The 22,543-nt window shown below is 40.5% G+C and overlaps 1 protein-coding gene across 2 annotated transcripts in view; it reads left to right on the forward strand.

Annotated features, from left to right (window-relative positions):
* The window catches only part of PTPRG (protein tyrosine phosphatase receptor type G), a 387,653-nt gene that overhangs the window by 237,430 nt on the left and 127,680 nt on the right, over window positions 1-22,543 (forward strand). For both annotated transcript variants that reach the window (XM_059856705.1, XM_059856706.1), the window contains one exon: window positions 16,390-16,485. In XM_059856705.1, coding sequence (XP_059712688.1) covers window positions 16,390-16,485 — 96 coding nt within the window. The remainder of the gene's footprint in view (window positions 1-16,389; window positions 16,486-22,543) is intronic.

Below are 22,543 nucleotides of genomic sequence, written 5' to 3' on the forward strand. Positions count from 1 at the left end.
TGCATATAAAGTGGCTATATTTGTGTGGCAGTGAAGAATTTGCTGTAATTCTTGTCTTTGTTCCTGTCCTGCTGCCAGAGGCCGTGTGAGCCTTGGGCAAAGTGTACCAATAGATAACTGTGATAGCCAAGGCATTAAACTGAAAGGTCAGCTTATTATTAATTTTAGAACTGTTTTCCAGTTGAGGTACAGCCAGCACTCACCGAGGTTTCTGCAGATCAGATAAGAAGGGCTTGTGTATAGACCTGCTCCAAATGGATAGCATCAGTCTGGGGGAAGGGAGAAAGAGAGCCCATTACTGTCACTTGACAACTTCATTTCAGTCCTTGCCCCCAATAATTAGAACTCCTAGGAAAGTCAGATTATGGAATCTGGGGAGTTAAGGTCTGGTCAAACAAATCACTGCTTTTTTAAATGCCTAGACAGACAAGGAGGCCAATCTGTGAAATATGCTAGGAAAATACAGACAAAAATAACCAAAATATCACGCCTAGAGCTTTATCTGGGTGTGTGATGAGTTGAAAATTACAGAAAATGCTGTGGCTAACTTTTCTGGTAGCTCTTTTTGAAGTGTGGATCAACCTTATCACAGAAGGATTGTTAAAATACTGATTTTTTTTTTCTTGTGGCAGGTGGTATTCCTGCATAATCTCCATCCTCTCTGGGGACAGGAGTTAACAAAGGTCTTTGGAAGTCATTCAAGGCTAGTTTGTGAACAGCTGAAGTTTCTTAGAGTTTTGTAAGTAGACTGTAGTGCTCTGACAATGAGTCAGTGCAGTTTTATGCATTTTAGGGGAAATAAAGTTTGGTTTTCACAGTGTCCTACTGAAAACAAATTTATTGCTTCCCTAAGCTTGTGGGTATATATGTGTGTTTATTTATATGGAAGCCCTGAATCTTTTAAAAACATGTGCATGTTTTCTTGGTGAGATGTGACATACATGTGATAAAGGCATCTAACTATGGGGGAAATTTCTTTGTATCTTGGATTTAGTAAAATGTCTGACATTATTGCCATGGAGGCAAGTTCATCCTTATTTATGAACCTTGCTGCTGTTACCGTGGAAAAGAGCAAGATAATAGTGATTACAAACTCAGATCTGTATGTGATTGTAATGAGGTTGTGATATGGAAGGAAGGAGGAGGAAATCTCCTCTAAGTTGGCTCCAGTTGTTTAAGTTATGCCATACATTGGATCTTTGAACCACGTTCCCCCAGAAATGTTTGCGTGCCTAGGTAGGCCAGAGACAATCCAAGGAACTCTTGCCTTTTTGCTAAGGTTCTTTGAGCTCAAAATACTGTGCAGAAGTCCTGTGGTTTGCTGGCTTCTATGCTTGTAGCATCTTTTGAACCAGGCTTCATGTTTGTCAGGCTGGATGCTGTACAAACACCAAGCAAGGAGGCTGCTCCAGGTCTGAGCAGTGTACACATGGGTGCCTTCAAAGTGAGCCTCCTGCAGTGAGGGCTCCCTCTCACTGACCTTTGAGTGCTAATTTTGCTCATAAGGAGTCTTTGCTGATGTCTAAAACAAATATGCATACCCTGCTTTATTAGAGCAAGCAGGAGGGGCTACCTCCTAATTTGCTAAGGAATTCTCTTTGAAGACCAACTAACAGGTGAGAAAAAATGTCCTATTCCTCATCCACGTGAAAACTAAAATGGAGTGTCAGATATTTATCACCAGCTTTTTTCATGTTTCTGAGAGATTTAATAGTGCCCAGAATAATAGCTACATGCTGTTTAAACTGAGGCATTATTTAGCAATTGGTGCTGTCTCAAGAGGATAATTACTCAGAAGTATCTATTTGAAAATTCATCTACTGCTAGTTGTATAAATGTCTACAGTGCCTGAAGTATTTAAATACTGAGAGGCTTTATGATTAAAGTTAGCATATTACAGTATTAACAGAGTGGTGGATTTCTATTAATATTATGTGTGCTTAGATGCAAATGCTGGTATTCTCTCAGTGACTCAGGGGAATCTGCACCTACTGATAGCATTCCCACTGAGCAAAAGAAAGGGGGTACATTGTGTGACCTATAACATCCCCAGGTGCAGAAATGAGTGCTCTCAAGTTGAAAAAGGCCCAGATTATTTGTGTGCAGCATTGCTGAGTTTGGAGGGATGTGACAGCCCCTGAAGTGCCTGCTGCCCATGCTGGGCATGGTGGTGAAGTGCTTTGTGAAGGAGGACAGGGAGTGTCTTCAGAATTTGATCCATACTTGTGAAACTAATGGGGTCTCTCTTAAACTTTGCTACTTAACTGCAAAGGCACTTGATTGTGTGTCTTTGAGTAGCTGAGATCCCAAGTGAGTAGTTGGGTTTTGATCACATTGGTCAATGCACACTAAAATTATTATAAAGGTCTGACACCATTTTATGCAGACACACACACAAAGCAGGATCATATAAATCTCATTTTCTAGTTTAACTGGGTTAGAAGACTCTGACTTTGCACATAGAGTAATGAACATTAAATTAGTTATTGCCACTCAAGGAAGTGTTCCTGGAGTCCTTACAGAGAGCTGTCTGAACATGTGAGCTCAGTACTCAGCAGCAGCAAAAAGGCAAAGAGTAAGATTCGAAAATATTAGGAAATTAGTGCATGGAAAAATCTTTGCTCTGTGGTACATATGAATTGAGTGGTTCTGACTGCCCATCCTAAAAAATGCTGGATATGTCCAAAAAAATAGGAGGCCTTCAGTGACAAGAAAAAAAGATAAATAGTTGTTGTGACATCTCGGCTTGGACTCTGGGTACATGATTACATAGGGCTGTGAAATTTCAACAAAGTTAAGTAAATGTTACTTGCTGTGCTTCCCAGTGTAGCTAAGGTTCTGAGTCCAGAGAGACAGAAGGTGCACAAAGGAACCCTTTTCCAGCAGTGTATCTAAGTGCATGAATTGAGGAGCCCCTTGGGAAATGAGTTTCTAGCAGTCAGCAGTAAATACAGGCTGGAAAGAGGATTTAACAGAGCTCTGGGCACACCAGTCAAGGATGGTCCTTGTGCAGCTTCCAGGTCACAAAGGCCTCTGAGGCTTGCTGGAAGCTGCAGAGGTATAGCAAAGGGAACAGTTGCTCTTTGTCCATGTCTTGATTTACTTTCTATTAGTGCCTGAGACATGATACAGAGCCTGATGCACCTGTGGCTGTAACCAAGTGTTTTGTGAGGGCTCTCCAGAGCTGTATTGCTGCAGCATGGAGTATCAGACAATATCCATGGCCACACTGCTCTGCACAAGATCTGTGTGGAGCATTGTTAAGAAACTCAACAGAAAGAGGGCACCTTGAAATCATCTAAAACCCATCAAAATACCTTGGAGTTACGTGCTTAAATGAGAAGGGAATGGAGCTGGAAATTAGCAGATCAGGCTGGTGTTTTGTAAAAGATTGATGCACATAATTGATAGATGCACTGGTGCCACCTGTAGCCCTTGGCTGGCAGGCTGTGTGATGGGAGATCTTGGGAGTGAAAGGGCCAGGTGATAAACGGTGGAGGGAAGGAGATGAACTGAAATACTTGAATTTTACCATCTCCATGTCAGGACCCTGTAATGCCAGCCCAGCAACCACTGGGTGTTCAAGGAAGCCAGTCATGATCCTGAATGTGTTTTGAACTGCTCTGAGTAGCAGAGCTACCAGAGCTGCCACTGATTTCAGCGAAGTCTTAACAGCCCTTTGGTATGAGAGATAGGGGTGCTGTCTTTTCTTTCTTTCTCCTTTTCTTTCCCCCATCTCTTGTTCTCCTTCCTATCTCTTTCCTCCATCTGTTCAACACAAGCCTGGCACAGGGAGCCAGACACATTCCCTTTCACAGCACTGCTGTGATCCCGTGCCTGGCGAGGCAGGGAAGAGCTGTGTCCTGTGCCACCTGGCAGGAGTTGCCAGGTGCTGAAGTGGCTGATAACAGCCATTTTCATTGCCTGCTTTCCACAGTAATGAAGTTGCAAGTCTCAGTTGCAGAAGCTGAGTTATCTGCCTGTACACTTCTTTTCGTTTTGCTATAACGTGGGGTTTTTTTCTGCAGAAATTAGGACTGGACTCCAGACCTAGATGTAGCCTGTCTCACTTGTTTTTCTGAAGGATACTGTTTTTCACCACATTTAGTACCATTGATAGATTGTTTTTGTAGGAAAAACGTATTTGCTTACAGAGATGGGGATAAGACATAGGTAACACTAGAAGACTCAATTGTTTATACTTGAAATTCTTGATCTTTTTTTTGTACTGTTCTCAACTTTTCTCCTATATCTTCAATTAAAAGTTATGAAGATGTTTAAATCATTAGTGTTGCCATGGAGCTGAGCAGCCTGGTTCTGTGCTCTCAACTCAAACCGAGTTTGACTGTTCAGCCTTAGAGACAGGGTCCTGCTAACACCTTAACCTATGACTCTTCATACTCAGTTTTATTGACACGAGTGAGCCAAGATGTTGGATGCTTTTTCCCCAGGAGTCACAGGCCCTGCTGCTGGAGGGCAGGCTGAGGCTCTGGGTCACTGGTGAATACTGGTGTGGGAACAAGGTAGCTCAACTCTCTCAAGATCAAGCAGGTGTTGGATTACATTACAGCTGTTGGATTCAGGTCACATTCACCATCTTTTCTCTACAGCTAGAGAGGAGATCCATGCATTGGTTAAGTGAGTGTGGAGATTATTGAGTAAACACAGGCTTTCTTATGTAAGGCTCTAATTACAAACCTGCAATATGTCTCTCATAAATTGACCTAACAGACTTCTCTTAGTGAAGTGTTAGCATTAGCTGCTGACAGGCTTTGGAGTGTGTGTGTGTGTTTGACAGGGGATGCTGTGGAAGGAAACTAGAATGTTGGATTAAAGAATGAAGCTAGCCAAGGTGGAGGAGGAAAGCTGAGCAAAAACTGAAGAAGGACATGAACTCTTTCAGGGACAGCAGACCTTTGCAGCAATCACTGCTGCTCCTGAGACGTTGACACGAGGGTCAGGAGCTGGTGCCTGGACCTAGTTTAAGAGAAGAAATATTGCAGTGGGAGTGTGACCTTTGGAATCTGCTGGGGCAGGATGTTTTGTGCATCTGGTGAGGTTCTTCTCCTGAAATGCCCCCAGTAACAAACACACATACTAGTGATGTTCTCTTGTTGAGTGAGGAAATTGTTATTTTTCTTACAACTGAACATTTCTGAGTAATTCTCTGGCTATGCACTCTTAGATGACTGATTATGATCAAGGCTGTATGGTTAGAGCACATTTCCACCATTTCTAGTTACTGTGTATTGTTGACTTTAAAATTCTCTTTGAGATACCTTTCTGGGTTTAATCTCTTTTCAATATTTGAGTGCAGCATATGCTCACCTTTTTCTAAACCTTCGCTACAATAATAGGAAAGTTTAAAATTTAAATTAGCATTTTAACTTTAATTCTGTTTCTTGAGCCATGATGCATGTTTAATAGATGGTGGTATATTTTAAAGATCAGTTTGGCAAAATCTTGCTTACCAATACGAGATTTATGCAAAATAGTTTTATCTCAGATTTGTGACTCATCATACATCTTGTTATAAAAAGGTTAAATAAAAGAAATACAACTTTTACAGAACATGGTCTGTAAACAGACTCTTGAATGAAACAGTGATTTTTAGGTTAGTATTTGAATTTTTAACTTCAGTGCCACATTTTTAGTATATTTCAGGTTCCTTGATCCAAAGCTTACTTTATATTCTGAAGGCGTGCAATTGCTGTAATCTCAAGAGAAGATAAGCATGACATCTGGTTCACACCTGTGGTTTTAGGGATAAGAGCATAGCTGCTTTATGTATTATTCAGGGCACTCTCTTGAAACTGCAAGGAATTTGACTCTTTGAGGCCCTTTGTCAAAAGGTTTTTGTACTTGTCTAAAGTAAACATGAAATATAGAAGTCTTCTCTCAGTAGGTATTGAGTAGACTATTTATTCCAACCTGCCTGCTGTCAGGAGGGAAATCAGTTATGCAGGTTAATTATCAGATTTATGATAAAGACTTTACTGGTGCAACTCCCATATTTCAAAAGTTCCACTGAGGCATTTTGTGCTGTGACAGAACGACACCAGGAGAGGTGAATGCACCAGTAGCACATACTGGGGTGGATTTGTGTGGCAGGTGATACCTGCCCAACCTCTGGGCAGCTTGGGGCAGCTCTCCCTGCTGTGTGATGGGAGAGGCTGCACCAGTTTGGAGTGTTCCCAGTTCCCATTTGTGTTTGCTGGTGCAATCCAAATGTCTGGCGCTGGTGGTGAGAGGAGTGGCATGAGCAAGAATTAAATTGGTTGGGCACCTTTACAGCCAGAGACACCAAGAGTCTGGAGAGAAGGCAGCAGCTGTCACACTGAGAACCAGAACTTCTCTGGTGTCCATTACACAGGTGAATTGTTTGAGTGTGAGATGCTGAGGCAGAAGAGATGCTTTCAGAAATACACAGGTGTGAGCCAGACTGGAAATGTGACTCCTGGGCATGCAAATCATTTCTATGATTAAAATACAGTCGAGGGAAGGGATGAAACTGGCTCAAAGCCTGGTTGAGCAGGGACACAACTGGGCATGCCTCCCACCAGGAATGTGTTCTGAAAGCTCTACCAAACCAAAGACTGTGAAATTTGGACTCAAATGCCAATCTGGTGGCTCTGTTGTGTTCTTCAGGACTCCAGAGAAGTTCAGTGTTCTTTTCTTTCAACATCAATGGGCCTGTAAGAAATTGGAAGTGTTAAAGCTGAGAGGTTGTTTTAGTCACTTTATATAAAGGTGATGCCACAAGCGAGCAGCACATCAGATGCACCAGGGGAGTCTCAACATGTTGTCTGCAGACAGGTAGAGCAAGGGAGGGGGTGAGAATTAGAGCCGTGTTTCTGTTTCATAGGCATGGAAGAATAACTTTGACATTTAGCAAAGGACCATTACAGAATGTGTTTGCAAATGGGTTTGCAGCTGTGTCAGTGGACAAGGGTTTAACTTTAAAAGGCTACACAATTTCCAGCACTTTACTTTTCTATCAGTTTTGCTGCTTGCCTGAGTATTTTGCTTCTTACTGTGCTGAAGTCTAGTTCTTTTTGATTTGTTAGTGTAAATCCAGAATCATGTCCTTAACACACTGGTGCCATTAAGATGGCACTTAGCTAATCTGTGTGTGTGTGTCTGTCACTTAAGAAAAGAAGTTCACAAATTTCTTAACACTGCACTCCAGATGTGCGCAGACTTCACTTTCTGCTTGGTGAAAGAGTCAGAGGGTAAGGGTAGAGAAACCTAGAAAATTAGAGACAGAGTACAGTGATATTACATGTAAGGTTTTCCAACACTGGGGAGTTTGGGTAGGCAGCCCATGGTGGGGAAGGATTTCAATTTGAGGTATTTTCAGGAGATCCTGAGTTTTAGAAAGGATATAGTGTACTCACTCCTTGCATATTAAACCCTTTTGAGAATCCTGAAGTAAAACACCCACATCAAGCAGCTGCGTTGGAAAAATCCCTCATGTTCCAATGGGACAGCTGTGACAGAACCAGTGCTGTTCCTGCAGCACAGGCTGTCACACATCCCTCCAGTAATCTGCAAGTAGCTACTGAGAGCAGTGCTGAGCACTCTGTTTGCTCTGCCTTTGGCATTATGATGATGGTCTAGATAGAGGTGTATTCTGCAAAATATGAGAAAACCCATTATTATTTTTACTCTCCAAGAGAGCTCTTGTCCTGGCCTGGTTCTGCTCTAACTGTCCATCTACTTCTTCACAGCTGATAAATAAAAATAACTCTGCAAGTGTACAGCCTGGAGGATTTCACATCCCCTCAGAGATAGGAATGGCCTTTCGCCCAGCAAAATGCTGCTGAAAACGTGCCCCATCTGCTGCATAGCTTTGAATCCAGAGTGAAACTATAAATACATCAAAATTTGTTCTGAGGCATTTGGAAGTTCATTAAACCTCTTGGAAGACCTTGCCTTCTCTCACTGGAAAAAAAAAAAAAGAAAAGAAGAAAAACCCGTCATCCCATCATCAAGAAAAAAGACCACACACAGAGGACATTTTGAATTCCACAGTGCAAAAAGAGGAATTTGTGCTAAGACTTGAGCTCTCAGAGGAATGAATACTTCTGCTAGTGCATCTTTAAAGTGAATGGGATATGAAATTGTGTTAATCACACATGCTAGGAAAAATAGGCTTTGTGGGGTTTATTCTTCAAGTGCAGCTCCTTTGTTTTTCCTGAAGAGCGCTGAAGTATTTTTGGAAGGAAATCCCAGTTCTCTCCATTCTGGCAGCACTTCTTGGTGTTTAAGAAAGTAAATGGATTCCTGAAAGATGATCTGAAGTATGGGCAGTTTGGGTATTTTGAAGTTTAAAACTCTTCAGTAGTGGTGGTTTTTCTTTTAGGAAGGCCATGGGAAGCAGATGAAGATATCTAAAACAGCCACTTTTGGGTGGAGTTCAGAGCTATTCTGTTCATACAGTTAGTCCATCCAGCTTGTTTTTTGTTGCTGTGTCATTTGGTGCTTAGCCACTTTCTAAATCTCCTGTTTCAGATTTTCAGCCAGGACAGCAGCTAAGTATTGCCTCTAATATTTCCATTTGTGCAGTTTTAGGAAGCCACGTTTTACTCAGTGTTGTGTGTTCCTGCTGTCTTACTTGGAATATGCCACCATTAGACAAAGCCACTGTGAGTGAGACTCAGAGCTACTCACTAAATACACAAAAAAGTCTCTGATAGAGGAGGTAAAGACCAGTGAAAGACATCAGTTGGCCTCCCAGAGGCTGGGAAGATGCCCCTGGGTGTGTGGGTGCACTGCCCTGCATCACTTGTGTGCACTGAATCTCTGCGACATCTGCTCGTAAAAGGGATGTGAGCCACATGGCACAGAATGGTTTGGGTTGGAAGGAACCTCAAAGATCACCTGATTCCAACTCCCTGCCATGTGCAGGGACACCTTCCACTAGATCAGGTTATCCAGATCTGTCCAGGCTGGCCTTGAACACCTCAGGGATAGAGCAACTTCTCATGACACCTTCTCCTGTCAGTTATGAGCTGGTTGAAATCGGTACCAGTATTAAGGAGGCAATAGACTCCCTCCATGAGGTACCTGTGTGAGTCTTCCTTATTGCAATATCAAGCAAATGAACAGCAACCTCAAAGTTTTTTCCTCCAACAAGGCTCCATGTGGCAATGAATTTCACATGGTTTTCAACTGTGTGTCATTCTTCCCATTAATTTCAAAATTTTCAAACTTTTTTCATAAAACTTCTGCTTAAAGAAGGGACGGGCAATGACCATATGAGGAACTGAGGCCCAGAGAAGGGCAGTGACCAATGCAGGATAGCAGAAGCTCTCTAATAGCCTTTGCAGTCCAAGGGCTAATAAGTTGCCACTTCTCAAGTTACCAAAAGACTTGATATTTAAGAAATATTCCTACTTTTACCAAAAAAAAAAAAAAAAAACCAAAAAGCCAAACCAGAATACTGAACTATTTCTCTCTCCTTGTTTTCATGGGCTTCTTAATCTTTTCAGGAAGGAAAGAGCTTTGCATTTTCTAAGTTTTTCTTCCAGGCATGAAGGCAAGAGCCACGGTGATTTTAAAATTGCAGTGAAGGTTCTCCTGGAATCACATCATTCTGGTTCCTTGGACTTGAAGTGAAATACCATTTGTCAGGAATCCTCTGATGGAAGGGTAGAAATGAGCAATACTGTGTGGGGCAATCTTTTAGCCTTTTTTTATTTTTACCTCCTCTCCTTGGATCTCTTCCATTCCTTGGACATGTGGTTCACATCCCTTTCACAAGCTGACTGAACACCCTATTGCACCAGTTACCACCCACGTTTCCAGAAAAAGAGCCTCCTAAATTTGTGTGTCTAACAAGATGCTGTGATATATCTGGATACACAGGTATAATTATCACGGGATGAAGGCATTTGGAGCATTTTTAGGAGATGAGAAAGAAAGGTTCAGAAAAGCCTCCTGCTCGTTGTGCTTCAGTTCTTGCTTATGTCTCAGTATTAAAGTTGTTAGTATTATAATCTCCTGTGTTTGGAAGGAGGTCAAATATGAAACAACATTTGTAACACAGAGGAAGGAGGATCAGAAACAAGAGACATTGTACTGGGAGGTAATAACCACAGCTTTATAATTCAAGGGTCTTGTGCATTGTGAAAGAGAAGAGTTACTGCTGATTTTTTTTGTTGGTTTTGAATGATTTATAACATTTCACTTGTGGTGGAGTGTTGCAATCTATGTTGTCATGGAAATTCTATTGAATTTATAGTTCCATTTATCCAAAACGATTTTCCAGACTTCATTTCATGGTGAATCATATGGCTGTTACTTGGAGTACAAAGCAATTGCAAAAAAGTTTCACGTTATGGAAAGCATAAACACTGACACCGTTATTTTCATATTAGGGTAATACAAATGAATGCAACATGCAGCTTCTTAGCATCAAATGGGCCTTCCTTGTGTAATGACTCGCTGTGTACACATGAGATGGATTTTTTGTGTTAGGGGTGGGAGCAGGCCTAAGGGGTGTTTATTTCTGGCAGTAGAAATCAGGGAAGTTTCTGTCTTGGCAAAGTCCTTCTCTCTTAACATTCAGGACTTGAAATACTGAGTGGTGTGGATGTGATCCAGCAATGTGTGGGAGCTCAGGGTGATCCCAGAAGTGCTGGGTTTCTCCCTGTTCTACTGAACTGTCACTGGACCACTCACAAGTTTAAATGCTGTGCAGACTTATGGGCAGCTACCACCCTTCAGGTTGAAAAAGACTCTTGAAATTGCTTTGTCTCAATTTATAGCATAGGTACACCTACTGCATTGTTAGTAGACAATAAAGCAAGAATTCGTACTTACAGTTAAAGGAGATGAAAGGGAAATTTGCCATACTTCTGAGGGATATGAACGTCTAAATTGAGTTTAATTCTGGTATTTCACTTGCATGATCTTGCTCTTCCTGTTGTTTCAGCTCCTTTCATTTCTTTCAGCCTAGAATTGTATTCATTATCAAGTTGCAATTACACTGGGACAAAGTCCCTGTCTGACTCTTTGTTTTGCAATTTTACCCAGCACACTTTTAGGCACTGTAGAATACCAAGTTATGACATTCAAAATACATCTCTCTACCTGCCTAACTATAGTTAAAAATTCACTGATGAATAATAGACTAGGCAGGAAAAACATGCCATTATCTGCTCCTGTTCAACTTTATCTTTTCAAAAGAATGCAATATACTCTGTGTTATTACATCAAGCTCTGGTAGGAGAACTGGAAAACATCACGATTCACTCTTCCCCCTGCCTTTCCTAAGCAGATTTTGAATATGTTATAAATGATAAGTTTCATGGATTTTTTAAAGAGAATATAATGAGAAGTCAAACATTAGACTTTATTGCCCCAGTGTACATCTCACACTCCAGTAAACACACAGACTGCAGGACAGTTATTTTGAATTTTTAGTGCTGTAGTGAAGATTACATTATGTCTGTAGAAAATTTTTATTCCAGCCAAATGGATCACATCATCCAGTTCACTGGAAATCTATGCACATATTTAAAGCAAAAGTAAGTTACATGCAAGCTTTCAATTAAGAAAAATCATGTATGATTCATAATCTTAGCAGAGAAGTTTTAAATCCAGTTGTAAAAATGTCTGAGAATAATTTATTCTTACGATGTAAGCAGCAAAGACACTAATTAAGAATTAGTATATTCAGTGCTTAACTCCATCATTTAAAGCAAACATTTCAAAATTTTTGTTTCACCACTCTGCAAAGAGTTACAATCTACCTGCACTGAAAATACTCTCAGTCTCCAAAGCAGTACATAATAATCCACATCGCTGCTCCCTCTGTGTTCTGCTGCCTAATTCATAAAAAAATTGGCTGGTGTATAAAACCTTTTATTTTTTTATGCTTTTTTGCCATGCTTTAAATTGCACTGTAGTCCTTAGATTGCTGGAAGGAAATGAGCAGAAAGATAATTCTGATGATCCTTTCCCTTGCACCAGAATTCCTGATTCTATTGAATATTCTGTACTCCACATCTGTGACAGCACAATGAGCCTTTGTTCATTTTTTAATCTAAAGAGGAATCTGCTGTAGGAGGTTGCACAGGGTGATAGCAGCGCAATTTAAAAGTCTCAATTATTTATTTTTAAAATACTTGGCATCTGTCTATGGAAAATGTACTTGCTTGGTTCCCAGTCTCTTAGAATTGCTTTGAACTCACATCTTCTGGGATCTATCAAATGCTCATTGTGGCTTCTCTCTCATAAGTGCTGAATGAGTTTGGCCATGACAGTCTGTATTGGATGTAAACTTTCTGTCTTTGTAGTGGGGTAATGACAGCAAAGAGATGTCATGCACGGGAGTGGTGATTTCTGTCTGGATGCCTGTCATGCCAAGCACGGGGACAGAGCCTTTTATTTGTGGATGGGTGGTGAGGGGAGGCCGTTCACTGGAAGCAGGCTCAGCTCTTGCAAGCCAGTGACTTTTCATAATGAGGGTTTAGTCATTCAGAGGCAATTGCACTTAATAAAATCAGAACTGGTCTCTGGTGGGCAGTATTTCTCAGTAATACACACGTTTTGGACAGCCTGTCCTTACAACATCAGCGTGGTGGCAGCCCAGTTTGGCATCAAAATCTAAGCACAGACATTTTGCCAAGTCTGGGTAACACCAGATTTCTGTAGAGGTGTAAAGAACACGGCTGAGGAAAGGTGTTCCTGCAGGGAGTAGGTTGTCCTGTGGAGGAGGCAATGTCCTGCTCCTAGGGCATGGTGGAGGGGTGGGAGCTTGGAGGCAAAGGCTCTCCAGGCTGGGGAATCACCCACATGTTGGATGTGCAGAGTGTTCACTTGTCTTAAGTCTTGTAGGCTGGGAATAGACAGACCTGGAGTGCTTGGAAACTGTAATGGTTGGCCAGAGGATCTTCCTGGACAGCAGAGACTAGAAAATATGACATGTTTTCTCAGGGTGACTGGTGATTATCTCTTGGGTTATGGCAGAGTGAGGGCTTTCTCCCTAATCCTCTGTTTAAAGGCACTTGTAACAGTCTGAAGATTTTGCCCTCAGTGATATTTTTTAAGGCTTAAATCTGTGCTGTACAGCAAATCTCTCTCAAGTTTGAAAACAATTCTTTTATAGCTTGAAGAGTGTCAAAGCATGAGGTTTTCCCATTAAAAGCAAGCTCTTGCCCTCTCCCTGCCTTGGTAAAGCTCTGTAGCTGCAGTAGTATTAGTGTTAGCTTTTTAGGATGGAGAGTGTCTTCCTGCAGGAAAAGTACCTTTGTTTCACTTTGTCTCAGCTTGGCTTTACCAAAATACTGAAAATTTCGAGTTGCTTGGACACACATGGTTTTTTATGATACCTCTTTACAAGGTAAATGCCATTGCACTGCCGTGTTGCACATCAGAGATTAAGGAAGGCCATGTAAGCCTTTCCCAGCCTTGTTAGTTGTAATGGGGCTCGATGTGAAAGCCTTGTAAATCTCATCTGTTGTGCCATGGAGAGCAGGACACTCCTGCCCTCCTGGCCCTGTGCCACGGGGAAGGCTCTGTGGAGCACAGTCAGCAGGGATGTGTGGAGCAGAGTTCTGACTGCACACAGGTACTGTCACACTACAAAGGGCATTTCAGGCTTTACTGCAGGATTCTCAGCCTTTAAATTTTTTAATTTTGGAAAATAGAAGCTGTTGTGGGATCACACACAAAAATGTGCAAAAATGCTGTTGTATGGGGCTGAAATCAGCCAGTGCCATAAATCAGGTTGGTTGTGTAAGCTTGGGTGATTCTCCATCCTATATTTCACAAATAGCATGTTATAATACGATCCAAATTTTCTTTAGCTTAAAAGCCTCTTTGTTGCATTCTGTGCTGCTGCTTTTTACATCCCAGTCAGAGACAGTAGAAGTCATTTAGATGCAAAGTGCCCCATATATTGTATACACTAATTATATAATAAGGAGTAATAATGAAAATTTTCTAGCATGTTTAGGCCACTTAAGTATGCGGTGAAATTAATTTTACAGTTAACTGTCTTATTCCCACTTTGTACATAAAGAACCTTATCCCACCCATAGAAAATATTAAATTAACTATCTACTGATAAATGCATTCAATATTATGTATATTATGAATAAAAGAACAAAAATACATTGGATACATTTGCATTTTATTGTAAATTGGGGAAAACTGATGAGGCTGTATTATGGAAGAGAACAATATGTGATCACATAATTAGAAAATTGCCATAATGCTAATGCTCAGCGCTGTCCAGGTGTGGTTTTATGAGCAGCCTGAACCATGAGGCTTTGAGGGTGGAACTTTACTGTCTTTTTACCATTGTTTTTGCAGGGTATGTGTGTGTAAATTATATAATAGCAATTCCTCAGACATTGTATTCCTAAAATGTTCCTTCTAGCTGTATGAGCACATAAGGAAGCTACTGCATGACAGATGACAATAATTTTTCATACAGGACAGTTCCCCTTGACGTGATGGATGCAGAGAGAGCAGCCACGCTCTCTGGAAAAACACCAGGGAGCAGTGGTAAAATGCTCCACTGTCTCTGGTAATCAAGGCAGAGTGTGGTTCTTGATTAGGCTGTGAGATTAAACTGCTAAGACGAGGGATCTGAATGAAAAACTCTTTTACCAAAGCCCTTTGCACTGGTATGCAAGAGTGCATTGTAAAAATTAATTTCCTTAAAATGCCGTGAGCAAAATTGATCCAAAATGATTTTGGCATATGCTGAACTCACTCAGTGATGCTTTTCTTCATAAACTCCTGTGAGGAATACATTGTGAAATGTTTTATGTAAGGTATAGATAATTTTAGACTTTATTTTAAAGAGGAGCAAAATGTAATTTGTGAGTGTTTTGCCAGGTTTGGTCTGTGCTGGATAAACTGAAGTTTAAGCAATTTTTCCTGAAACAAACTGTTTCTAATTTCTACATCAATGAATGGCTGTACCTTGCTCTGCATTTGTTCAATGCACGAGTTGTCAGAATCTGGAGGCACTGCCACCTTTGTGAGATACTGTCATCATCTCTGTGTGTGCTATGACTATGCTGGGAATAGGAAGGCCAAAGAAGAGGAAGAAAATTGCTTTCAAATTTTATGAAGCTAGTGTGAGTGCCAATTTTTTTTTTTTTTTTTTCATTTCTTTGTGGGCTATTTGGAGTATGGTCTTCTTTCTGCTGAAAAAAGTACCTCTACCTCTGAATGCTCTGACCTTCATGTTGGCCTTTTCCCTATGTAGTGATGTTTTTTTAACTCGATAATACTGACAAAGCACCTATCCACTACAGACAATATATGCAGTCAGAAGCCTGGGAATCAGTATGATAAAAGGGCATAATCTCTCTTGGCATATAGAAAATATGGGGGAAATAGTGCATTTGTGAATATAGTAGGATGTGTCGTGCAGCACTATTTTGGAAAAACCCAAACAAGCAAATCATGGCTGATAGAGATGGACTAACACTAGGGGCTTCTTTTGGAATTGGAGGGTTGAACAGCTACTATGGAAGCAGCAGTGTGTTCAGACAGCTGGCAGAAGTGGGTGCTCAGCTGCTGTGGGAAGTGGAACAAGAACTGTACTAGAAATTAAGAGCACAGGCACCCATAGGCCTGGGTAGGCTGCCCTTACTCATGGCATGTGTGTAGTGGAGTGGGATTTTTTACCAGCAGAAGGTATAGAGGAAGCTGTTCTTCATCCTCTTTTATTTGTGTAACTCGAACACTTGCTAGTTTGGGATAATCATTGTTCTCACCTGCTCTTACTTGAGGTTTTTGTAATTATTAATATTTATTATTCGTTTAAAAATTACATCAATATATCTGGTTTTGTCTCATGTTTTTTGCAGAGTACTAACGCTTTGGAAATAAAAGTCATGAAATTTAACTGAAGACAGGGAGAAGTGTGACCTTAACTGATAGACCTGAATATCAGAGGCTCATAAAAATGCATTGCTATGGAGACAGACTTTTATCTTACAAATTACTTTAGGAGTAAAGGAATAACTCTAAACATCGAAATCCTTTTCAAAATTCTCTATGGATTTTGAGATAAATATGTTTAGCACATTTAACAGAGCGGGAGATGAGCCTTCAATGTGCAAAGAAATGAAGAGATGCTGGCAGAAAGCACAAAGTTTAACATCTGAACAGACTGGCCATACTGTTTACCTTTGGATTTGGTATTAAAATGCATTGCATCGACTCTGTTCCCTGCTTACTGTCCCAGCAGGGCAGTCATGCTATTAATCAAGATGCTGTTTAAACAATTGTTCAGCAGAATTCCTTTATCTCAGGTTCATAACACTGGGTTTACATACAACGTGTATGCATTGCATCATGTGAAAGCTGTATGAATCAACACTAATGTGATTCTGTTGTTGGTTTTAATTTTTGCAGATGCAGATTTACTTCTACAATCCTGATGACTTTGACAGTTTTGGAACAGCAGTTCTAGAAAACAGGGTGGTAGGAGCCATGGCCGTGTTTTTTCAAGTAAGTTAAAACAAAGGCTATATCCATAAACCAAAGTGTTCACTGAGTACTATCTAATTCATTGAATTATTTCAAGCTTAATGGGTGCATCTGTTTTCTTGTTCCCACCTGTCTAAGTGAAAGATATTTCATATTGTCTATGTGTGATTTAAAATGTAAATAAGTATATTTAAAAACATAATGAAAAATTTTGCCTGGATTGTTCTGACTTTATAGCTACTCTACAGATGCAGACTGGAGAACACATTTATCATGGAACTTCCTTTGCTGCTGAAGCACATTGCTGCAGTCCCTGGAATACTAACAAACCAACACCAAATGGTTTTGTTTGGGGAAAACTTAAAATTCAAATGTAGCTTGAGAGAAAATTAATCAATACGTTTCATCAATCTTATCTGTAGCAGCTTCTTCTAAATTGTCATAGTAGCAAGTTCTTGAACAGACCAGATTTCCAAATGAGTGAATTTATGCATCCACTTGTTTGAAATGCATCCTGAGAGATGCAGATCTGGGGCTGCTGGGTGAGCTCATTTGTGGTTCCACACGTTCCAAATCTGTGACGTGGGGCTGGGACCACTGCTGGTGATGGGAGTGTCACCTGTGGCAGTGGCATTCAGCAGTGTGAGCCCCTTGTCACCTCTCATCAGAAACAGGGTCTTTCTGACCTTTCTGACTTGAGGGTGAATTGAAGAGAGGGAGCTGGAGCCACTTCACACCACCAGGCTGTCACAGGCAGAGAAGTAGCTAATGAAGATTTGAAATGTCTTGGGGTCTTGCTTTTCAGAAGAGAGGAAAGATGGGAGGGAAGAGCAAGGGAAGATGCTGATCCTTTGTGAGGTTTCACACTAGTTTTTACTGAGGAAGAAAGTGATCTTGCTGTTATCTTTGTGAAGCCAGATAAAAAGGAATATGCAAGTACTCATATGTAAATACCTCCCTTTTTCTTATGATGTTAGAGTGACAAGCCTGACTCTGCTGCTCAAATTAAGTAAGGTTGTCTTTTTGCATGACACTGATTTTGATCAAATGCTTTGATAAGGAGAAAAGGACAGATCCTTGTATTGCATAAATTGCTGTAACTCTGCTGACATCAGGATAGTGGAAGGAGGCATGTTAAATTCATCACTGTTGGATTCTGAGCAGTTCTGTGGCATTTCATGTTAGGGCAAAGTTGGTGGAGCTGTGATAATTTACAGTGGCATGGCACGATGATGATTCCCCAGACTTCTTAGTCTCGATGTACTACAGGAAGCTTTGGGCAAGTTGAATTTGGCCATATGAGGCAGAAGTTTAGAAGCAGAGCAGCCAAACGTTGGTTCATACCACAGTGAAGCATCCAGGGTTTGGTGTGTGTGCCGTGTCAGAAGGAGCATGGGTTTGTGCCATGGTGTGTACCACGTGTTGTGGCATCATCTCTCTGGAATTTAACTGCTAAATTGCCCTGATGGGCTTCACATCAGCCATGTGAAGCACTGCCCCATGTCACATCACTGTATTCCCTAAATCCTGGTTTTTTACAGGATCTTAAAATTGTGGTGGGATTGTGTTTGTTATTCCCCACCTGCAAAGCCAAGTGCTGCACTTAGTGTAAGTCTCTCTTTGCACAATTCCAAGGGAGCCATTAAAATAACTTAAAATAGTGTGTTATGCTGTTAAAAACCCCATCGTTGATTGTCAGAGACCTCAGGCTTTTCAAGACCCCAGCTGAGTGTTGTAGTCTCCTCAGGGAAGCAGAAATCTCCACTACTCATCATTTACAGCCCTGCTGGCTGCAGGGCATGAGGCTGTAAAATCTGGATGTTGGTGCAGCTGGGCTCCTGTGCTCTGGGAGCTGTGAAATCTGAGGCCATTACTGATGAACACCCTCGGATCTTTTCCAAAGAGTGGGGTCAAGGTAATTCTTTGGCAAAGTGGCCCAGGGATGACCTGTTTTGTGGCTGCAGGGAAATGATTTGGGGGTTTTGGTGCATTTTCCTTTCTCTTGGGTTGAAGTGAGAAATCAGTGCTGTGTTAAACTCGTGAGTGTATCAGGTTTTCCTTCTGTGCAGCTTTGCTCCAAGACAGAGAATAGTTGAGGAAGATTTGTAAAGCCCAGAGGCCCCAGTCTAGAAGGGCACATGCTGAATCCTGGCACCTGTAAATAAACTTTAGGGACACCAGTGTGACATCTGCTATTTTGGCCATCATGAGGATTTTCCAGAAATAGTTCCATAGGGCTTGAATTGTTGTACATAGGGTTATTAGTGGATGATGGTGATCCTTTTGCAGATCCCTGCTGTGTTTGACCAAGGTGCTGTTTTAGCCCCCTCAGCAGCAAATCATGTGCTGTTGATCTATGACTTGGGAAAACCTTTTTCTTGAGAAATAGTTGGTGTTCCCTGAGCCTTGCTCTCCAGGACTCCATGCAGATAAACTTGCCATGGCTAGTATTTCAGAAAGCTAATTTAATGCTGTCTTTTAAAATTGATTCCTAGTGACTTTTGGATGAAATGTCCCTAAGATGTCCATGGTCACATTTTGATTGGCAGCTTATGTTGTTCAAGTACCACAGCTTTCTATTTTCCAGAGCTTTGGTCCCATCTTGAACTCATTTACCTAGAACACAGCTTTTAAAATTTGAAGTAAAAAGGTCATACTGTTTTTTATAAATGCATTAGAAAACTGTATCATGCATGCTTTTCTATGTAAATATTTTAACATAAATTATTGGATACATTTGCCATTAAGACTTGGATTTTTGCTAATATGGTAATGCTGTGTTGGAATGAATGTGCACAACACTGGCTGAGTTTATAGTCTGGCAGGTGTTTTTTGTTTGACTGATGTTCATAAATGTTCCTTTGAAAATCAGGTTCTCCAGTGAGTGAACATTATACTGAACTATATAATTATTGGTGAAACATTAAATAATTAAGTACCCTCTTTCTTCCTTTTTAAATAATTTAACTTGGACTATACAAGAATTTTCCTTATTGAATTCATTATTTCAGGGGCAATTTCCAGGTAAAGTACATTGGTTCTGAACTTGGATAATTGAAGCACTTGGAATTTTGCTGTAATTAAAGCTGTGCTTTTCTCATTACTTTCATTTTAAGCTCTGTTGATAAATGCTATTTCTGTTTGTGTGCTGCTGGTTAGTTGATCTGACAAAAAAAAATTACAAAACTAAGAAACAATTCTTGCAAATACAAGCTGCTATACCTGCTCATGTCTGGGTCTCATTGTGGATAGACACGGGGAGGGTCTCACACAAAATAGCACTGTGGGGACTCTATAGCAGGTATTGTCAATTTGCAAATGAGATGAGCTGGCCTGAAATCTCTTGCTGGATTTTCTTTGTTGTTAAAGAGAACTCAGTTGTAATTTTAGCAAAAATCAAAATCCCCTGGAGACAAAGGAGAGAATGCCATGACTAATGAGACCTTGCCTTCTGACAGGTTGTTCAGGAGGACACATTATGGCCGTTCCTTTCAGTGTTGCAGTGATTTGGTGTTTCTCAGAGGGAAGCTGGTAGTGGTGGGAGATGTTCAAATTGACAAGTCCATCATCTCCTGCTGCCAGCACCCTCTTGGCTGGCAGGAAAGGCTTCTGGATTTGCAGGAAGGATAGTGATGGACCCAGCTGAGGGGTCCTGTTTTGTGGCAGTCCTAAATGAGCCTCTGGTTCCACCAGCTGCTGGAACACATGTAGCAGGTCCCAGCCCAGCCAGGCACCTCAGGCTTGATTTAAATGATCCTAACTTGAATAGTTGGTGCTCGTGTTTCGTTGCGGCCCACGTAAGATTCAGCTTGGAGTTAATGATGTTCTGGCTCTGGGCCTTGGTTAATTGTCAGGCTGAGCTAGCTTTGAAGCAAACCAGGAGTGGAAGGCAAGGCCCAGGTCTCTCATGGCTCCTGAGTCATCCATTCATCATACATGTAATACATATTTATAAGTCACATTTAAAATGAGTAGTTACTTGGATTAAATGCATTCAGACATATTGCACAGCTCTGTTTTAACCATCTAACAATATAATTCATTGCATACTTCACTACTTGCTTTATTAAAGCCAAACTTGAAAGTGTTCAAAACAAACATATTGCTTTTGCATTTGAAATATTCATCTTTTAGTCCTGCAGTAGATTCATTATGGCAGAGAATACTTCATTCCTTGATTACTGCTGTGAAAAGGCACAATACTGATTCCCTAAGCACTCATCAAATATTCGATAGCTCAGAAATTCAGGAGGAGGTGATGGAATTCTTGTTCCTACTGGGAGGGCACATAAATCTATTTTATATTTGCAGAGAAAACCGTCAGTGATTAGTTACTGTGTCTCAGGTACTCAAACAAATCATCTCTAAAGAAATTAAGTAAAAATGAATTTTAAAATAACTTTTAGCAATGCTTTCATCATTAAAATTAGCTCCATAATGATGAGTGATGTTGATACCTCGATCACTCAAGAGCTTCAGCAGTGCAGAGCTAGATTTTTAAAGGTAATTAGGTACTTGGCAGCAAATGTGCAACCAGCAGTATTTTTAAAAGTACGTGGAATAAAAATCAAAGGTTTACATGTCTTTAGCTGAGTTGCCTTCCAATGCAGACGTGTCTTTGTAAGTTTGGTAAAAAAACTACTCTGTAGCCCTTTTAACTTTTAGAGCCATATGTGTATTTTTTGCATATAAATATCCTTATATTTACTAGTTCCTCGTGTATCCAGGGATGTGTTCTTCAGTTAAATGCATGTCTGTGGCCTTGCTGTGTGTGAGATTTTTTTGGTAGTAGTTCTTGGTCTGCATCATCAATGTGATCAATCACTCACTTTTCACAGAGGCCTAAATGAGCTGAAGGCAGAATAAATTGGTGGAACACCATCAAAGCTATTGAATATTTGCCAGAAATATGCTTTTTAAATGTATGTTTCTCAAACAACATAATTCAGCTTTTAACTTCCCTTGGGACCCTTTTTGTTCCCTGTTCTTCCCTTTCATTAACTGGTTCATGTGTTTGCCACCATGACAAAACAGATTCAGTGAATAAATTATTTAAATACAGTGACTGTTGAAAAAATACCATCCAGTAGGAGACAGGGTCCCTCCCATGTCCCTATCTCAATTCCTGGAAATTCCCTGATTCTACCTCTCTTTTATTCTAATGCTTTTTGAAAGTCTGAGCAAAACTAATTTGATTTAGACAATGAGAACGGAGAGAGAGGTGTGCACTTCTCTTGGAACATTATATCCACCCACATGAAGTATAATCAGTACTCCAGTGTTTAGGCAATATCTTAAAGGTGATTTGCAAGAGTGAAAATAACACATGGCATCATTAACATGCAGAGCATCATCTAGAGTCATTGAGAGACTTTTCATTTATTTTAATAGACTTCAGATAGATGTAAAGAACTTAAAATTGAATTACGGTATTAATTCTTTTAATGGTTACATTAGAACCCATGGGGTTTTATTAATAGTAGCTCATGAATAATAAAACTGTTGGTATTGATTAGCAGTGTTATTTAGTATCAGTGCAGGTGTATTTTTATTATCTTCATACCATGAAGATAAGTACATCTCTTTATTCAGTAGCTGTATACCAATAACTCTCCATGTAAGTGAAGACAAGCAAAACAATTTGAAATTTATTTTTCTTTATTAAGTCCAGTTTTGCAGCATTTTGACATGTTGTAGTTGTTTGAAAACAGTAGTTGTTACTGATAAAAGCAGTACTAGGGCCTTTAAATGGTTTTAAAATAGTAGAGAGGTACGAAGTAGCTACCCTGACACATAAAGACACAGCCAGAGCAGGTGGATGTGGCCACTGCAGCACCAGAGCATGTTTTTCTGAGAAACACCTTGCACAATACATGCCAAGGGGTATAGTGACATAGGAAGCATCTCTGGAGCAGAAAAATATTCTCCTCATTTTCCAGCAAATAAGTGGCGATAAAATTGCCAAAAGTGATTTTGCGTCATGGAGAGTTTAAATTCAAAATTTTGAGAGTTTCTTAAAGCATGTTAGATTTGAGTAGAGTTCAGTATGTCAGTGGCACAGACCAGACTCCAGAGGTGT

The sequence above is a fragment of the Haemorhous mexicanus genome, chromosome 11 (assembly GCF_027477595.1).
Source record: "Haemorhous mexicanus isolate bHaeMex1 chromosome 11, bHaeMex1.pri, whole genome shotgun sequence".
In the NCBI taxonomy this organism is placed as follows: domain Eukaryota; kingdom Metazoa; phylum Chordata; class Aves; order Passeriformes; family Fringillidae; genus Haemorhous; species Haemorhous mexicanus.